The sequence below is a fragment of the Myotis nattereri genome, assembly GCF_964212035.1.
Source record: "Myotis nattereri genome assembly, chromosome: 11".
NCBI classification, from domain to species: domain Eukaryota; kingdom Metazoa; phylum Chordata; class Mammalia; order Chiroptera; family Vespertilionidae; genus Myotis; species Myotis nattereri.
The window spans coordinates 78,420,966-78,439,200 of record NC_138086.1 but is presented as its reverse complement, the minus strand read 5'-3'; the positions used below and the strand labels follow the sequence as shown (position 1 = coordinate 78,439,200).

The 18,235-nt window shown below is 48.2% G+C and overlaps 1 protein-coding gene across 3 annotated transcripts in view; it reads left to right on the top strand.

Moving 5' to 3' along the window:
• Window positions 1-18,235, top strand: part of ELMO1 (engulfment and cell motility 1) — a 392,644-nt gene that overhangs the window by 217,948 nt on the left and 156,461 nt on the right. For all 3 annotated transcript variants that reach the window (XM_081102184.1, XM_081102182.1, XM_081102183.1), the window contains one exon: window positions 4,463-4,571. In XM_081102184.1, coding sequence (XP_080958310.1) covers window positions 4,463-4,571 — 109 coding nt within the window. The remainder of the gene's footprint in view (window positions 1-4,462; window positions 4,572-18,235) is intronic.

The window sequence follows — 18,235 nt, the reverse complement described above, 5'->3', positions numbered from 1 at the left end:
GCCTCCTAGGTGAGGGCTGTGGGAGGAACCCTCCAGCTCACTCCAGGCCTGGCTACAGCGAAACAGGAAGGACTAGATTTGCCCCCAACAGGGAGCACCCTGCAGCAGGGGAGGGAAGCGTGTCCATGACAACAGGCTGGATCAGGCCCGTGACAGGATGCCAAGACTGAGAGAGCAGGTGGCCCAGGGGGCAGAGAAGGAGTGGGCTCGAGTGTGGCCGGCCTGGTACTCAGCATTTAGTGGTCACACAGGTTTGTGATCTGGGCCACTGGGAACTCAGTCGACATTTATGGAACTAAAACCGGTGGGGACGGTTCGCACAGCTCCGGTCACTCATCTTCAGGGATAAATGAGATAAGGGAGACCCTGGGACCTTTGTCCAGGAGGGCCTGGATTTATGGACTCCTTTCAGTGAGGTCGAGGACATGAATCAAGGTTCTCTTAGCCTCTTGGACATGAAATCCATGGAGTTTATGGCGGCCTATATGTGAAGGTGATTGTAAGCTATGACAGGGCGGGAAGAGATTTGGAAATGGAAGATCTCAGAAATTGCATTCCATGTCAGCCACGGCTACTCAAGGATCCAAGCACCTCACCTCTTCCTCTCGCTTCAGCATTTTTAATAGGATAGTAAATACCTGCCTATAAATCATGCAGACTCACCGGGGATCAGTGGGTAGATCTATGTATATATACCCTATAAACTGTAGTGTTGTATAAAACGTGTGGTACTTGATATTGCACCAATACCCATGTTGTATTCTATAAAACACGCGACAGTTACGGCTTCCTTAGGTGTGAGACGTGTTCTAGGGTGAGTCGTCATAGCAGGTTTTAATGCCCCATCCATCATGGTGTCTGTCCCAGTGTGTTTGCTCTTAGAACTGAAGAGGGAGGGAAAAATAAAGATGAAAAATAGGCCCTGATATTTCTAAATGGGGCTTTTCAAACTGTTTTAGGCCAACACAGTTAATACCAGAATGTTGGAATTGAATATCGGTATAGCAGTGCTTTAAATTTGTAAAGAAGCTACCGTCCAGTTTAAGAAGTGTTTCTCATTATAGTAACATCTAATTACTAACACTCATCATCATAGCCTTTTCTGAAATATTTCTGAGAGGGTGTTGACCTGAAAACCCACACAGGCACCTTTAAAGATCTGTGTCTAAGGAAATCAGTCCAGGAGGAGGGCCTGCTTTTCCTTCGGTGGTGGGTTAATACGATAAGATGGATGGCCTGTTAAAGAGTAAAGAGCAGGGCTTCTCCAGGCTGATTTACATATTGATTACTTAAATTACTCCTTAATTTAGTGCGGACTAATAAACTGTGCCTTGGAAATGTTTCCAGAGCATTTATTGGCTGCAGTAATTCTACCTACAGTGTATGCAGATTGCAGCCTCATTAAATATTGATGTGCTCATGAAATGTTAATCAGATGTTAATGTGAAGTGCAGGGGAAGGTCCTGGCTGGGGGCTGGCTGGAGACCACCTGTCTCCTGTCTTCATGTTCTGTCTTCTGGCTCTGTTTCTCCGCTCATGGCCCCTCATCAGGAGGTTCACATTGGCTCCTGAATGCCTGTGTCTCCTAGACATGATTTGTAAAAGAGAAGTAAAGACTCCCCATGGGTGGGAATGTAATTGTTCTGCCTCCTGCTTCCTGAGCTGGAATTCCTGGCTAGAACCAGAGAGGATTCTGTTCAGGAAGATTGTGCAGAAGAGACCGGCCGTGAGGAGGAGCTAGACTTTCCAGGGTCCGTGTCCTTCCCAGGTCGGCAGGAGAAGGGGTCTGGATGGAGTTTACCTACAGTTTCTTCAGAGACACCAGCCCAGAACGGGTGCTTCCTAAAGAGACTGCAAGAAAGACTTTGTGTCCTAACTCCCGGGGACAGTAAAGGCTGTGCTCCTGGTGATGCTCAGTGCACTCTCCCCGGGTCCCCCTTTTCCAAACCAGTCAGGGCACCGCTCACTTGTCTAAACCTCATGATTAGCCTCCGAGTCTTAGAATGACAAGGGGAGTTATATCATCACTCAAATAAAGACATTCTCGAATGTACTATTTTGCAAAACTCGCTTGCCCCAGTGGCTCCGTGGTGAGAGCGTCAGCCTGTGCACCAAAGGGTTGCAGGTTCAATGCCCGGCCCTGGTCAGGGCATGTGTGTGAAGCAACCAATTGATGTGTCTCTCACATTGATGTTTCTCTCTCTCTTCCTCCCACCCACCCTTCCACTCTTTTTTTTTTTTTTTTTTTTGCATTTTAAGTGGTAATTTATTTTTTTTAATTAAATCTTTATTGTTCAGATTATTACATTTGTTCCTCTTTTTTTCCCCCCCATAACTCCCCTCCTCCCAGTTCCCGCCCCACCCTCCGCCCTCACTCCCCACCCACTGTCCTCATCCATAGGTGCACGATTTTTGTCCAGTCTCTTCCCGCATCTCCCACACCCCTTTCCCCCCCAAGAAGAGTCAGTCCATTCCCTTTCTGTGTCCCTGATTCTATTATAATCAACAGTTCATTCTGTTCATCAGATTATTTATTCACTTGATTCTTAGATTCACTTGTTGATAGATGCATATTTGTTGTTCATAATTTGTATCTTTACCTTTTTCTTCCTCTTCCTCTTCTTAAAGGATACCTTTCAGCATTTCATATAATCCTGGTTTGGTGGTGATGAACTCCTTTAGCTTTTTCTTATCTGTGAAGCTCTTTATCTGACCTTCAGTTCTGAATGATAGCTTTGCTGGATAAAGTAATCTTGGTTGTAGGTTCTTGTTATTCATCACTTTGAATATTTCTTGCCACTCCCTTCTGGCCTGCAAAGTTTCTGTTGAGAAATCAGCTGACAGTCGTATGGGTATTCCCTTGTAGGTAACTGAGTTTCTTTCTCTTGCTGTTTTTAAGATTCTCTCTTTATCTTTTGCTCTTGGCATTTTAATTATGATGTGTCTTGGTGTGGTCCTCTTTGGATTCCTTTTGTTTGGGGTTCTCCGCGCTTCTTGGACCTGTAAGTCCATTTCTTTCACCAGGTGGGGGAAGTTTTCTGTCATTATTTCTTCAAATAGGTTTTCAATATCTTGCTCTCTCTCATCTTCTGGCACCCCTATAATTCTGATGTTGGTACACTTGAAGCTGTCCCAGAGGCTCCTTACACTATCCTCGCATTTTTGGATTCTTTTTTCATTTTGCTTTTCCGGTTGGGTGTTTTTTGCTTCCTCGCATTTCAAATCATTGAATTGATTCTTGCGCTCCTCTGGTCTGCTGTCAGGAGTCTGTATAATATTCGTTATTTCAGTCCGTGTATGCTTAATTTCTAGTTGGTTCCCCAATATAAGATCGAGGGTCTCATTAGTTTTCTTGTAGATCTCATTAAGTTTATCGGCGGCTTCTAAACAGTTCTTGAAAGACCTTAAAAGTGTGGTTCTGAACTCTATATCTTCCATTGACAATTTTGTCCTGTTTCTTTGTCTCCGCATTTTGTTATGCTTTCTTGGTGCACCCCCTAGTGGTCTTTGTGCGCAGTCTTGTAGTTAAGCCTTGATTGTTGTAGCTAATACCAGGGAGGGTTTGACCTCCAGGCCAAGTGGCTATGAGAATCAGCTGTGTCTGCAGTGAGAGAACTTCTGTCCTCTAGGGAGGTGCTAATCTGGCGTTTGCCTGAGGCTATCCGGCAAATGCCTCTGTGCAGGGCTTGGGCGGGGCGGGTCGCACAGTATCAATAGGGTGGGCCGGAGAGAGCAGTTATGGTGGCTCTCAGTCCTGTCCCCCAGGGCTCTGCCTCTCTGAGTCCCAGCAACGGCTGCAAACCTCGGAGAGAAAGCTGCACTCGCTCTGACCGAAGCCAGACAGTCCCGCTTCTCCCGTTTGAGTCTGGGTCTCTAAAGACTCGCCTGTATCTGGAGCTCAGAGTCTGCGACTCCCTCCCGATTGAAAACGCCAACCGTGCCCTCTGCCGCCAGCCCGCTCCGCGCACTCCGCACCTCAGAATTTGACTTCAGCACTGCGCCTCCTCTGAGTGTCCGTATGCGTTTCTCTTTCCTCCTAGTTGTAGGACCTCCACTCAGCCAGCGTTCCTGTGGTTCTGGGTGATGTCCCTTCCGTTTTTTGGTTTCACTTTTGAAGTAGTTGTTCAAAGCAGCAAACTCCGGCGTTAACCTATGCCGCCATCTTGGTTCTTCTTAACCTTCCACTCTTACTAAAACAAAAACAATGGGAAAAAATATCCTCTGGTGAAAATTAACAGCAACAATTTTCTCCATGGGCGTCTCTGTAAATGACAGCAGCAAATAAAGCCTCCTCTCCCAGGGTCTCAGAGGCGGTGGGAGATGAGGGAAATGGGTGGGTTTAGGTGCCACTGAGAGGGCAGTTCGGCCCCGGCCCCGAGCGCCTGGCTCAGCGAGCTGGGGTGGCTGTTTCTCTGCTCCGGAGCAGCCCTGCCCTCTGTGACCCGTCCCTTCCTGCTTACAGATTGTGCTTGAGAACAGCAGCCGAGAAGACAAGCATGAGTGTCCCTTCGGCCGCAGTAGCATCGAGCTGACCAAGATGCTGTGTGAGATCCTGAAAGTGGGCGAGCTGCGTAAGTACCCTTGTTGCCTGCCCGCGCGGGGATGACGCTGGGCAGAGAGCAGCTTCCAGGGTCGTGCCCTGACCCCCACGAAGAACTCCCCAAGTGCCGCCAGCTCTTCCCTGGGGCCGCGTGCACCGAACTTCCTTTGGCTCACATCCACAGCATAGGTGTATCTGCGTGTCTGCTCTGGGAACAAATGTGGTTAAAACCTGTAAGAATGGAAGAGTGACAGGTACCGTGACTGCATTTCAAATTTTATAAAAATGAGTATGTATTAAAACAGCCTTGAATTTAATACTCGGTTGGGAAAAAGACCTATGAATTTCTTTTTTAAAAAAATCCAGTTTCTAGCCTACCAGTAGATCGCTTTCTTTCCTTTCCTTTGCAACAGTTTTTCTCTATAATGGAAAAAATTGAGAGCCTTAATGAAATCTCTTGCTGCCAGTATCCCACTTGTTTAATATGCCTTCTCCAAGAAAGAAGGAATTATTGGAGAAAATGGGTAGCAGCTCATGAAACGTCTGGTTGGAGATATGTTTCTTGCTCATTTCTTCCTTCTATTACACAGTTTAAGAGAGGACACCTACAGAAGGAGGGCATGATCATTGTCTTCCCTTTGCCTATTGGCATCGTTCGGCTTTAACCTGTGAAAGAGAGTCGGATGGAACCTGGCCGACAATTATCATCAATATTGAGCCTCCGTAAGGTGTCCACCTCCCATCCCCTCCACCGCCGACGGAGCTGACACGCACATAAATCTTCCCCTGCGCTTAATAAAGTGGGCGCCAGGGAACACTGCTGGCACCAGAGGGATGCTGGGTGTGTGGTGTTACGGTGGAAGCATAAAGATTCCGTCACCTGCTTGAGAGCTGACATGATGAATGGGAAGAAGTCGGCGATGAAATTGGAAGGGGGCTGTGTTTTATTTGCAGTGTAGAGCTGGCTACAGCATGGCTAAAGTAAACTAGAACATTCAGGACTTAGCAGGAAAAAACTAAGAAGCTGAGCCTGTTTGACTAAGCCCAGCAGTCACGCCTCCTTCCCGGGTGGGTGGGAACTGACGCTGTGGGAGCAGCCGTGACGTTCCTTACTGATGAGCCCCAGGCCGGGCATTTCTCAGTGACGGGAGCAGCCGGGCCTGGGAGAGTTCTGCGTCAGTCTGCGCGGGTCCTGCTTGCTGATGTAACGTGTCGGTTCACCTGGCCTGGATGTGACTCTCTTCCTGCTCCTCCTCAGACTCTCTACCTGAGATTTCTGTCTGCTGCGTGGCTCACTGGGGGTTCAGCTGAGGGGTCAAGGCCCTGAGTCAAATCAATCCTGCTGAACTCCCTCGTCTGACAACGGTGACTATTTCATGTTAATCTCGACTTCATGGGAAAACTGTAGAAAATCACTGGCTAAAGAGCATTGCAAACAATCTAAGACCTTTAGAAATTGGAGACCATCATGCTCTACCCCACAAGCTCTCCCTGTCCTGCTCTACCTGTCATGCTCTACCCATCATGCTCTACCCCACAAGCTCTACCCATAATGCTCTCCCCATCATGCTCTACCCGTCATGCTCTACCTATCATGCTCTACCCATTATGCTCTACCCCTCATGCTCTACTCATCATGCTCTACTTGTCATGCTCTACCCCTCATGCTCTACCCATCATGCTCTACCCCTCATGCTCTACCCATCATGCTCTACCCATTATGCTCTACCCATCATGCTCTATCTATCATGCTCTACCCCTCATGCTCTACCCCTCATGCTCTACCCATCATGCTCTACCCATCATGCTCTACCCCTCATGCTCTACTCATCATGCTCTACTTGTCATGCTCTACCCATCATGCTCTACCCCTCATGCTCTATCTATCATGCTGTACCCATCATGCTCTACCTATCATGTTCTACCCATCATGCTCTACCCCTCATGGTCTTCCCCTCATGCTCTACCCGTCGTGCTCTACCAAGCATGCTCTACTCACAATGCTCTCAAGTCCCGGTTGGTGCCCATGTTGTCCTTTCCTGCCCCTCCCCTTTCCCGTCCTCCCTCAGGGCCTGCTTTGGCTCTCAGCTCTCATCCTAGTGGCTTCAGAAGGGCTGCCCTTCAGCACTGTGACTGCCATTCCCAGCTCCCTGCTCTCCTCTGCCCAACGGACATGTGTCTCTACTGCTGCAAGTTCACACAGAACAGAGACGATGGCGGACAAGGGGACCGTCAGGAAGAATGGGCAGCTGGGTTCTGCCTCTGCCACTTCCCAGCTCATGTCCTTGGCTGACGTCCTCACAGGCCTCATGGTGCTCTTACCCTATACCAATAGCATAGAGTACTTACCGCATATACTCGATAGCATGTTGTGCTGAGCCGGCATCCGCCGCATGCATCTTGCTTACCGAGTCTCTGGACGGCATCATTTTCTCTGTGCTTGATCTGATCTCACGTTGGGTTGGGCAGGAACATGCTGTCCAGCCTGGTAGCCGGGAGCACGAAGCTAAACTGTGCAGCAAGGTGTGTAGTGGGCTGTACCACCCAGGTGTGCAGAAGTGCGCCCTGTGGTAGTCTCAGTGACAAAATGGCCTGTGGACACCTTTCTCAGAACGTCTCCATCCTAAGCAGCACAGGATTAGCGTTGTGTTCATCTTGGCTTGTTCGTAGGTAACCTCAGTGGCTGGAATTGCAGTCATAGGAGTTGAAGGGGTACCCTGGGAACAGATAATATTCAACCCAAGGGGACTAACTTGGAAAAGATCAAATTCCAGGCAGTGTGAGGACAGGTTCAGTGTATCACTGAGGTCTGCTGGTGGGCAATGTGGTGGCAAAGTCTGCGCAGACAGTGAATGTCAGCTCTGGGGTTTAGGAGTTGGGCATTCGGGTGGGTACAGAGCAGCCCTCCTGGACCTGGGAGAACCTGGTAGTCAAGCCAGCTCCTGTGGGCTGAGATATTAGAGTGGGGATGCAGGCAGATATCTCGGGGTACCCCAGACGCTGCCTTGCACTGTAGGTTATTCTGAACGCCACCTTCTGCTAGAAGGATGGCTGTCAACATTCTGCCACAGGTCGCTCAGCACCTGGCCAGGCCTGGTCTCTGCAGTGAAGCTGAGCTTGGACAGCAGGGCCCTCACATACGCAGGGCAGGTTCCCTTCATCTAAGACAATGAATGACTCGTTCATTTGCTCATAAAAGTCTATCACCTACTTATCATGTGCCAGGGACTGTGATAGACACGGCCGGTGAAAAGGTGAACGAGATATGGTCCCTGATCCCAGAGGCTTCCACTTCAGAAAGTATTATGTCATTTCATATATATATATATATATATACACACACACACACACACACACACACACATATGTATATATATACACACACATATATGTATATATATATACACATTGTCATTTCATATATATATACACATACATACATACACACACACACACATACACACACACACACGTATATGTGTATAAATGTATAAATCTGTTTGTATATGGTATGTCTATATGTATGTCTATGAATATGTGTATATACGTGTGTGTGTGTGTGTGTGTGTGTACATATATTTAAATGCCTGTTTTCAGTTCTAAGCCTGATTTTTGCAGTGTTTTGATAGTTAAGGTTCCAGGTTGACCAGTTGCTCAGCATCTATTGCAAAGGCCCCTCCCTGTACATTCTGCAAGGCTAATAAAAGGCTCCTCCATCTCTGAGGGCAACATGCCCAAATGAGTTGTTTTCTGCTCATAAAATATTAAAGGATTGCTACATTCTGATTGAGTACCAGGCATCAGATGATGAAACAGCCTGTGGTAAGAGGGAAATTGCTTTTTAATGGATTGCCTTGTGCCCATTGCCATATTAAATAAGCTACTAATATGAAAAACAAATCAGAGCGCACCCTTGTGTGGAAGGAGATGTCTATTTTTCTTCTGAGAAAATTAGTTTCATAAATAAATCCATCATCTTTGGGCTGGGTTGGGTCTGCTTTTCTCCATTTCTAAGTTCATGGTTTTTCTCAGATTTGAGTCAGTGATTGACCCATGGCCACTTCAGAGCCTTGGGAGATGTGACACAGACGAAGAGGTACGTGAGTGTGTGGAGTCACTAAGATGAAGAGGAGAGGAGCCGGGCAGTTCTAAATGCACGTGTGCAGAACCCATGGACACGGACGGATGCAGGGGGGCGGGGAGATGCTGGGGGTGAAAGCTGGGGGAGATGCAGGGTTGAGGGGGTCAGTGGGGAAAAAGGGGACATCTATAATACTTTCAACAATAAAGATAATTTTTTAAAATTTCAGGCAGTGAGAAGTGTAGATGGAAAGACCAGGAGGTGCAGAGAATTCTGCGTCCATGTGGGAGCCAATAGAAGAATGTTAATAGGCAGAAACATCCCAGTCCTGGGCATGAAATCCTAGAATTGGGGTATGTTTTCTGGGTGTGACAAGAACTCGTGAGCATGAGACTGTCCAGGGCCAGGGGCAGGGATAGTCCTGGTCTGGGTACTGTATCCATCCGGGGCTTTCAGCTGCAGGTAATGGGAGTCCCAACTCAGAATGGCCAAAGTGAGAAGAACGTCTGTTGAATGTCATACTGTCAGAGTGGAGTAGGTCCTAGCGTTGGTTGACTGTTCAGTGATGTCATGGAGGACCCAAGGTGTCTCCATCATTTGGTTCTGCCATCCTGGGTGTAGCACCTTTGTGCTGAATCTGGTAGCAGAACAGTGGCCCCCAAGGCCCCGCGGAGCAGGGGGCTGTCTTCCCGTGAGCCTCCTAGGTTTGCGGAAATGTCTCCAAGCATTTCTCTCATATCTAAGTGGCTAGCACCATGGCCTGAGCCCTTGCCTAACCCAGACATTGAGGAGGGGAGTGGAACCTTCTGGATGTCAGACTCCCTAGTGTGGAAGTGCAGCCCACCGTTCCTGGGTAGTTGGCCCCGGGATGCTGGGCAGGTAAAGGAAATCGGGGCTGGTTAAGGCAGGGAAAATAGTGCAGTCTGTCCCTTTACTCTCAGGAGTCTGCTCTGCCTGTTCCTTGCTGTTGCAGAAAACTGTAACAGATGACATCAGATTGCAGCCCCCTGACAGTGCCTCTATTGGGAATTGGGGGAATGCGGTGATAGGTTTTTGTTTTTTTTTGTTTTTGTTTTTTTAATGTAGCAATATCAGAGGTTGCAGAAAAACAGAAATTGAGGCTTTATTGTAAATGCATTTCATTTTTCATTACTAAGAGGCCTAGGGTCCACTCCCTTACTCCCCTTTAGCAAATGGATATTTCCACTTCCTCAGGCGTGCCTTTGCGTGTGGGTTAGTCTCAGGTGTGTTTTGAGAGGCAGAGCGCACATGCCTTTGCAGTGTGTGCCTCCATATTTCTCTGAAACAGTTTTGCCGTCTTCCCCTGTTTGGCCATGTATAATTAGGGTAAAACTTAACCACTGCTCCGTTTGAAAAAACAAAACAAATAAGATTGGAAATCTAAAAAATCCTACAGCCTGCAAATAAAATGTTCAGCATCTCCTTACTTTGTCTGGATGGCAATATTTATTATAACACGCCGTGGCGCTGCATGGAGCGCCTTGTATAATTTATCACCCAGACACCTTCGCTTTAGCAAGTAAAAATAACCCAGATGCGCCATCGGAAGGACTCTCTGCAGAGCAGCGGCAATTAGAACAGACACTTAACTCCGGGACACTGGCGTTCCGTACTGTGAGAAGGACCATCCATCACTTTCACTCTCACAACATCCTGGCTAAAGAAAACTCAAGAACATGCGCTTTTAACAAGGAATTCTCTTAAGGCCCCTCCCCGCTCCTGATACTCGCTGGTGCCCACGCTCCATGGGAAGTCGAAGCCTCTTGCATCTTTGTCTTGAATATTCCGATTCCACTTCTGCTTTCCTATCCTACGCCAACCTTAGGTTTAAAGGAAAAAACAAGCAACAAACCAAAACAAATCCTCTGAATGTTCCAGGCCTGCGCCCACCAGGATGGGTAATTATTGTCACAAGGCAGGAGGAGTCCACGGGAGAGTCTCCCATTCACTAGGAGAAGCCCTGGGTAACGTGGCCGATGGGAGCTCCCGGGGTCCCAAGGAGCTGTCCCTTTGTCCAGAGGGTGAGCCACGTTTCTGTCCACTCCCCCATTTGTACCACTGGGCACGACCCTCATCATTGTCATCTTCACCATCATCTTCCTCAATCTGAGATGAGTGTTTTATTTTTTTTAAATATTTTTATTGATTTCAGAGAGGAAGGGAGAGGGAGAGAGAGATAGAAACATCAGTGGTGAGAGAATCATGGATCGGCTGCCTCCTGCAGGCCCCCCCCCCACCCCCACTCGGGATCGAGCTCACAACCTGGGCATGTGCCCTGACCGGGAATCGAACTGTGACCTCCTGGTTCATAGATACAAGCTCAACCACTGAGCCACGCCAGCCAGGCTGAAAGTGTTTTCTTAATTGTAACATGCTGACTGGTGGAGGAAATATTCACCCGAATACGCACAGACATAAAGACACCGGGATATACAGTGCACGGAGTGGCTGTCCAGGATCGGAAGGAAAGTGCTGTGATGGTGTGCGGTGGCGTGTTGGCGTTTTGGAAGGCGGTCCTTGTAAATACTTCTGAAATCACAGTGTCAGTTCATCTCCGCAGGGAGCGACTGCTGAGAGACGAAACTTGGCAGTTAAAGGAGAGTATATCAAGCACAGCTCAATTACACATGGTGACAGTAATTTATATTTACCGTGGGCTCCGTGAGGACTTGCTCCTTTTTGCATTATTTGTGAGATGATACATAGCATCCATTCCTCTGGTCTCTTAAGTTATCGACTGAGAGGGCAGCCTGATGGACTTGCCTCCTAATGAGGAGAGACACGGGCATATGGGGAAACGCAGGTGCCCACTGGCTTCTCCTATGCCCTGTAACCTTCAGGGCCCCCTCGAAGGTCATGGCGGGGTGACTGACTGCTTGGTCCCTCCTCTGACACTGGCTGGGGGAGGGCATCGCGCCTTCCTCTAAGCTCCTGTAGTGCTTCCCCTTTCCCTCTGTGGTTATACTTCCTCCTGTTTTATTAACATTTTCTTTAACTCAGGGCCCTCCTTATAGTTGAAATGGTTTATAGAGAAGCATAAAGAAAATTCAAAAATAAATCAGTGGTGAAAACAAAGTCCCCTAGAAATAAAATAAAACAATGGCTTATGAACGTTTGCCAAGGACGTGTTGTAGAGGCCTTTGTATTGACTCGTGTCGGACCTTCAACTTCGTGCCAAGTTTTGCTTGTGTCCGGGAAGCGAGAGGAGCTCGGGACCAGAGCATAGTCCCGGGTACGTCGCGCACGAGTGAGCACAGGTGCACCCCAGACGTCAATTTCAGCTAATGCTACAGTGGTGCCTGAGGACATGTCATGCCATTTGTTAAAGGTGATGGAATGGGATGCAGTTTTAGCATCATTTAAAAAAAAAAACTATTATAAAGTGAAAAGCAACATTATATTTAAAATGGTGAAGACAAAAGAGTTCTGGGGATGGGAGCAGGGCATTCAAAGGGGGAAAAGGGAACATCTGTAATACTTGCAACAATAGAGGTTAAAAAACCCAAACTGATAGCTAATATTTACCATTATTATTTCTCCTTGATCTGGAAGACACAGACAAATGCAGGGAGAGTTCATTGATAGAAACAAAGTATTTTAATAAAACTTATTTATCTGGAAATCCCTGAAGAAACAAAGAAAAAGCTGTTAGAGTTCATGTAATTTAGGAGAGCAGCTACCTAGCGGAAAAGCAAGCCTGGGTAGCATTTCTGTATGTCAGCAGTAATTAGGTAATTATGAAATGCATAAAAAAGGAATTTTTTTAGCAGTGGTAATGAAAATGTAAACTGTTGCAGAATAATCTTAACATCTTGGACTTAGGTGAAGAAAACGATAAGACTTTGCTAAAATATGCAACACAAGTTTCAAATACATTAGCAAGTGTTATCCCAGGTGGGACATTAATATTGTGATAAAAATGTAAGTTCCTCCAAATGAGTGCGCAGGCTCTTCACTGATATTTCTCTCCCTCTCTCTTCTCTGAAATCAATAATATAATTTTAAAAAACACTTGCTGATTTAAAGATAAGTAGAAAGTATTTATCAAGACAAACAAAAACACACTACTTCCATTTATTAGCTGGTTCCTCTGTCCAGACCAACCCCAAGGGCAGTACTCCGTGGACCCTGATGTCTTCATTTGCCAGCGAGGGGCCCGGGCCTCTGGGAGCGGTTGAGGAGACTGAGGTGGGCCCGGCATTAGACGAGGTTAACCATTGGGCTATGGTGGTGTCTCTACGCTTCTCTGTTGCGCAATGCTGCCCGCTGCCGCCGCCGTCGCCTTTCAAACCACCCATCTTACAAACATCCTGCTCTGTAAGCCCCGTTCAGGTTAGACTCGGCGCGAATCGCCTCTCGTCCCAGCCTCTGCACGGCCAGTGCGTGGCATGTGGCCTGCACTTCAGGGTTTATCGCGTGAACAGAGCAGCTTTCCTTTGCTGGAGGGTCGGTTCCAATGTACTTTTCAGACATGGGTAAGTTTCCTGTGAGCTCTGTGCTGTACCCTGAGACCTCTCAACACCGCCCTTTTCTTAATGAAGACGGAGTCAGACCAAAGGGCTCTTCTTCATCCCTCCCCCTCCTCCTCCTCAGGGTAACTTGGTGAGAAGGCCTACCGAGTCCCCATGTGAATTAGAAATACCACCACCGTCTGTTCGCCAAAGAGGAAGAAAAATCTATTTTTAATCTCGTGTTTCAGAACACACAGCTGTGTGACTTCCTAACGTATGATAGTCCCAGCTGCCTGCAGACAGCCTCAGCCTACTGCCTCGTTCCTGCCCGTCCCCAACCCCGGGACATGGGCGAACTTTAACCAGGGCTGAGCTCGGACTCCAGTGAGGACCCGCAGAGGGCAGTAGGGCTCCCCCAGAGACAGACAGGGACTCCCCCAAAGACACCTCCTGCCCAAGCAGGTGAGTCCAGGCCCTGGGACCCACAGGAGCCAGGTCTGCTGGGATGGTGGCTCTGGGCTAGGATGCCGAGCTGTCCCATCCTTGCGGGTCAGTCCCGGCTGCCCACTTGTCTGTGGAACGTGCTCATTCCCTGCCTCCAGGGAGCAGGACACCGTGTTGGTCCCGGCAAACCAGCCGATCTGGCTTCCCTTCCCTCGGCATCCCTGGGGTTTGGCCGTGAGCAGATGGCCGCGTGGCCGGAGCGTCTTCAGAAGTATGAATCATAGCCTTGCTCCCTGAAGGAGCTATTTTGAGCTTCCTAATTGCATATTTCCATGTTGTTTTTTCATCGAGTGAGTAAGGAGGATGACTTGCGTTTTTAAAAATAGACTTCTGCAGGCTCCTTTGCTCATGTGTCTTGCGTAACCCAGACCAGTGATTCCTGAACTTGGCTGCGCCTCCAATTCGCTCAGGGAGCTTCTGTGAAGTGTAAATCCCTGGGCTGGACCCAGAAATCAGTGTAACAACCTACCAGTTCCCTCCTGGGCCACCTGATGATGGTGATTCCGATCATGGTTAAACGGGTATTTCCATGGGGTGGTAAGAGCTCTAGGCTGGGCACTAGGAGACCCAGATTCTAGTCCAGTGATGGCGAACCTTTTGAGCTCAGCGTGTCAGCAATTTGAAAAACCCCAACTTAACTCTGGTGCCGTGTCACATATAGAAATTTTTTGATATTTGCAACCATAGTAAAACAGACTTATATTTTTGATATTTATTTTATATATTTAAATGCCATTTAACAAAGAAAAATCAACCAAAAAAATGAGTTCGCGTGTCAGAGGTTCGCCGTCACTGTTCTAGTCCAAGCCCCGTTACCGACGCCTCTAGACAAGGCCTTCTCCCAGGCCTCCTCTGTTTCCTCCTCTGTGGGTGCTGTCATTGCCCAGCGGCCTCCAGCCCTGGCTGCTGTGTGAGCGGGTCCTCTGCATGTGCCAGCAGGCGACTCTCACCACTCCCTGAGTTCCCTAGAGTCCGGCCAGCGTCAGTTCTTGGGTCACACGTGTAGAACCGAGGTCAGCTTTGGGTTCTGGGTAAGAGGATGCACGCAAGTAACAAAGACGGTCAGGAGGGGCTTCTAGGGTGAGAGCACCTGGGGGGACAGTTTCCCCCCTGCAGACAGGACCACACAGAGCTCTTGAACACTACCTATAGTTAGATGTGCTTTTCCCACCGTGAGTGTTTTTATTCTTTGAAATACCAACTTTATTTCAAGCCAAGAGTTCTTTTAAAAGAATTCAGCCTTAATTTTGCTAGAACCCATCAAGGAAATGGCAAAAAACCCCCAAAAACAAACAAACAAACAAACAAAAAATTCCTCTCGCCTGGCCAGCATGGCTCAGTAGTTGAGCATCGACCCATGAACCAGGAGTCACGGTTTGATTCTTGGTCAGGGCACTTGCCCGGGTTGTGGGCTCGATCCCCAGTGAGGGTGTACAGGAGGCAGCCGATCAGTGATTCTCTCTCATCATTGATGTTTCTGTCTCTCTCCCTCTCCCTTCCTCTCTGAAATCAGTAAAAAAATATTCCTCTCCTCCACCAGGCTGATTTCACGTGTCATTTCCTCCCGCTGGGTCTGGTGGCTTACATCCTTCCCCCGCCCCCTCCCCCCCCCCCGCCCCCCCGCCAGCCATTCCTTGCACCCAGGAGTGTTTCAGTCACCCTGAAACTGAGAGGGAGAAAGCCTCCGTTCACATGCTACCTCCCGTTTCTGCACGTCACACCCACCCCCTCCCCAGGAGCCGGCTCTGACGTCTCTCTGGCCTTTATCAGCTATTTAGTAGTTTGATAAATTGATTTTTCCTGGAGCCCATAAGATAAGACAAAATCGGAGAGAACTGTGGACTAATTGGCCATCCTGACTTGTCGGGGTCAGAACGCATTCCACTGCTTTATCATGCCCCGGACTGCGTGAGAGGACACCCCCTCACTTAGGGCCTCTTGGGGGTGACTGCTCTAACCATATTTTTTTTTAAATGAAAACAAAAATATAAAACTGAAGTAAATCGAACCCTCTGGCTGCTGATCAGTTGGTTCTCTCTTGGGACACGGGTTGTCTTGGGACATGGCTGGTGTGATGGGAAGAGGGGGCCCTTGTGAACCTCTCACGGTCCCTGTGCTGTGTGGCTGCCCGCATTTGTGCAGGAGATCCTAACACACCTTCTGTTGTTTCTGAATATTCCTCTTGAGTCATGACCTTGAGTCATTTGACTTCTACCTTTGAATAGTTCATGAGAAGTGGTTTTTGGCATTTAATCTCAGAAGCAGGGTGGGAGTGGGGGGGGGGGTTGGAGGCAGTCAGATGGGTTGTTCTCCTGAAGTGATTGCGAGTAGCGAGTCTCCAAGGGCACCGAGTCACTCCGGGAGCTCGGAATCGTGCTTTGAAAATGGGATGAAGCAGTGTTGAGAGTGCTTCACAGAGAGCAAAGTGCTTCATTCACAGGCGTGTAGACGGGGTGCAGTACAAAATGTGTTTCCTGCTGGGGTCACAGCTCAGGAAGCGCAAAAGGCACCCCCTTACACACCGCATCATAAGGAGCTCACCTTGAAGCGACTCTAGCAACAAACCATTGTCTGTCTGCACATTAATGCAGGGACCACCCAGATTTTTACTCACACGTGTCATCTGTCAGAGCTCATCGTAAGGGGTGAGTCTCGCCTGCCGCACAGTAATGCAAGTGGGGCTGACCACCGTAGAAGTCCTCACATCCTTCCTGCTCTCACATCTTCTCTCTCGGTTCCACTTCTGGTTCTTGCTGATCTCCCCAGCTCCCAGGCTCATTCCTCCTCGAAGGGCTTCTTTATAGATTAGAAAGGAGAGTCCTAGGTGACATTTCCTGCGTGTACATAAGGGGGAGCCACAAGACACTTCTTTGGAGGAAAGGAGCGGCGGGGCCTTTGTGTCAAAATGTCTGGAGCGTTAAGACACCTTGTGTGTTTGTGATGTACGTCAGTGTTTCCCGGCCTTGTGTCTGAAGAGAATATTCTGTTTTAAATAATCCCAACAGAAAGCCATCAGCTACTGTCTGCCTACCAGCCTGCATGTGAAACCCAAGCAGAGGGTCTGATGAAAGGATCAAGGCCCTCCGTTCCCCTGCGCTCCTTGCACACACAGCGGAGGGAACGCGGGGGAGCAGGCTGGGAGTGAGAAAGCCATTGCAGGGTCCTGACTCATACATTCCCTGAGACTGCCTCACGCCCACTCAAGCCCAAGCGGTGGGACATCCCCTAGTGCTTCACGCTTTAAAGGCCCCATAAGCTGGCCTCCATCTGCTTTTCTCACCTACATTCTCTACAAGTCAAACAACAAAACAAAAACCCTCAAACCTAGGACCACAACCAGTTTGCGTTTTGTTATGTAAACAAGCCAGATACCTCGGTGGTCCCTTGGCTGCTTGGCATTCACTCACAGGTGCTCTTGTTCTAATGCCAACCTGGCACCTGTGGCCCAGGTAATCGCCACAAAACCTGTGGGGACCCTCCCACTCATTTGAATTCCTTGTGCGTCTACTGGGCACCTACCATGCTCCCAGGACAGCACTGAGGTGCCGCCAAAGAAGACCTGCTTCTGGCCTTCCCCGCTCGCTCCTGAGGACCCGGCTCCCAGGATTAGACGATGGCTAGTGAGCATCTGCATGCCCCGCCCTGGTGCTAGGCGCCGGGACTTGACTGAAGAGAAGCTGAAAGCCTGCTGTGGGATTGTCTTTATGCTCCTCGGTGACTTAGCTCTAGCAGGATGCAACCATGTGGATTAAACTATTCAGAGGTACAGCAACCTCGCCAGGCATCGTTCAGCAAAGAGGAGTTCTAAGTTCTACAGAAATAAAAGAAAAGACTAATAGGGCTGCTTTCCCCACAGTAAGCCCTTGGTTTCCATTAGTATTTAGAAAAGTGGTAGTTTATAGCATATGTTTTATTCTAAATTTCCTTTATTACAAGTATTAGAGAGGATCGGCATTTTCATTTTAAAATAAATGATCTCATAATAGCCCTTGCTTTCTTTCTATCGCTTCCCTACCAAAAAAATAAAAAATGTCACAAGTTCGGCCATCATGACTCAGTGGTCGAGTGTCAATCTATGAACCAGGAGGTCACAGTTCAATGCCTGGTCAGGGCACATGGCTGGGTTATGGGCTCAATCCCCAGTGGGCAGCGTGCGTGCAGGAGGCAGCCGGTAGAGGATTCTCTCGCATCATTGATTCTGTCTCTCCCTCTCCCTTCCTCTCTGAAATCAATAAAAGTATATATATTTTTTAAAAAATCATATGAAACCAGCATCCTATCCCATATATGTGTATGTATTTGTAAGATTATAAAATCAACACATTCAAAATAAAGTATATTGCCGAAATTTTAGAAAATGAGAGAAATGTTTAAAGAAGAAAATTAAAGCGTCCTGCCTTCCTCCACCAGGAGGCGACAGCCATAGGCCTATGTGCCTTTCCTCCCACCTCCGCTTGCCTGCCTCTGCGTCCTCACACCGTCTGTGTGTGTACATGTTTGCATGCACATTCATGTGTAAAACCGTGAGATCCTACTGCCTCTGCAGACCAGATCCTGTTTTCCTTCTCTTCACTCAAAATTATCATATCTTTAACATTTTTGTGTATCTTGAGATATCCTTCAAGAATATATTCTTCG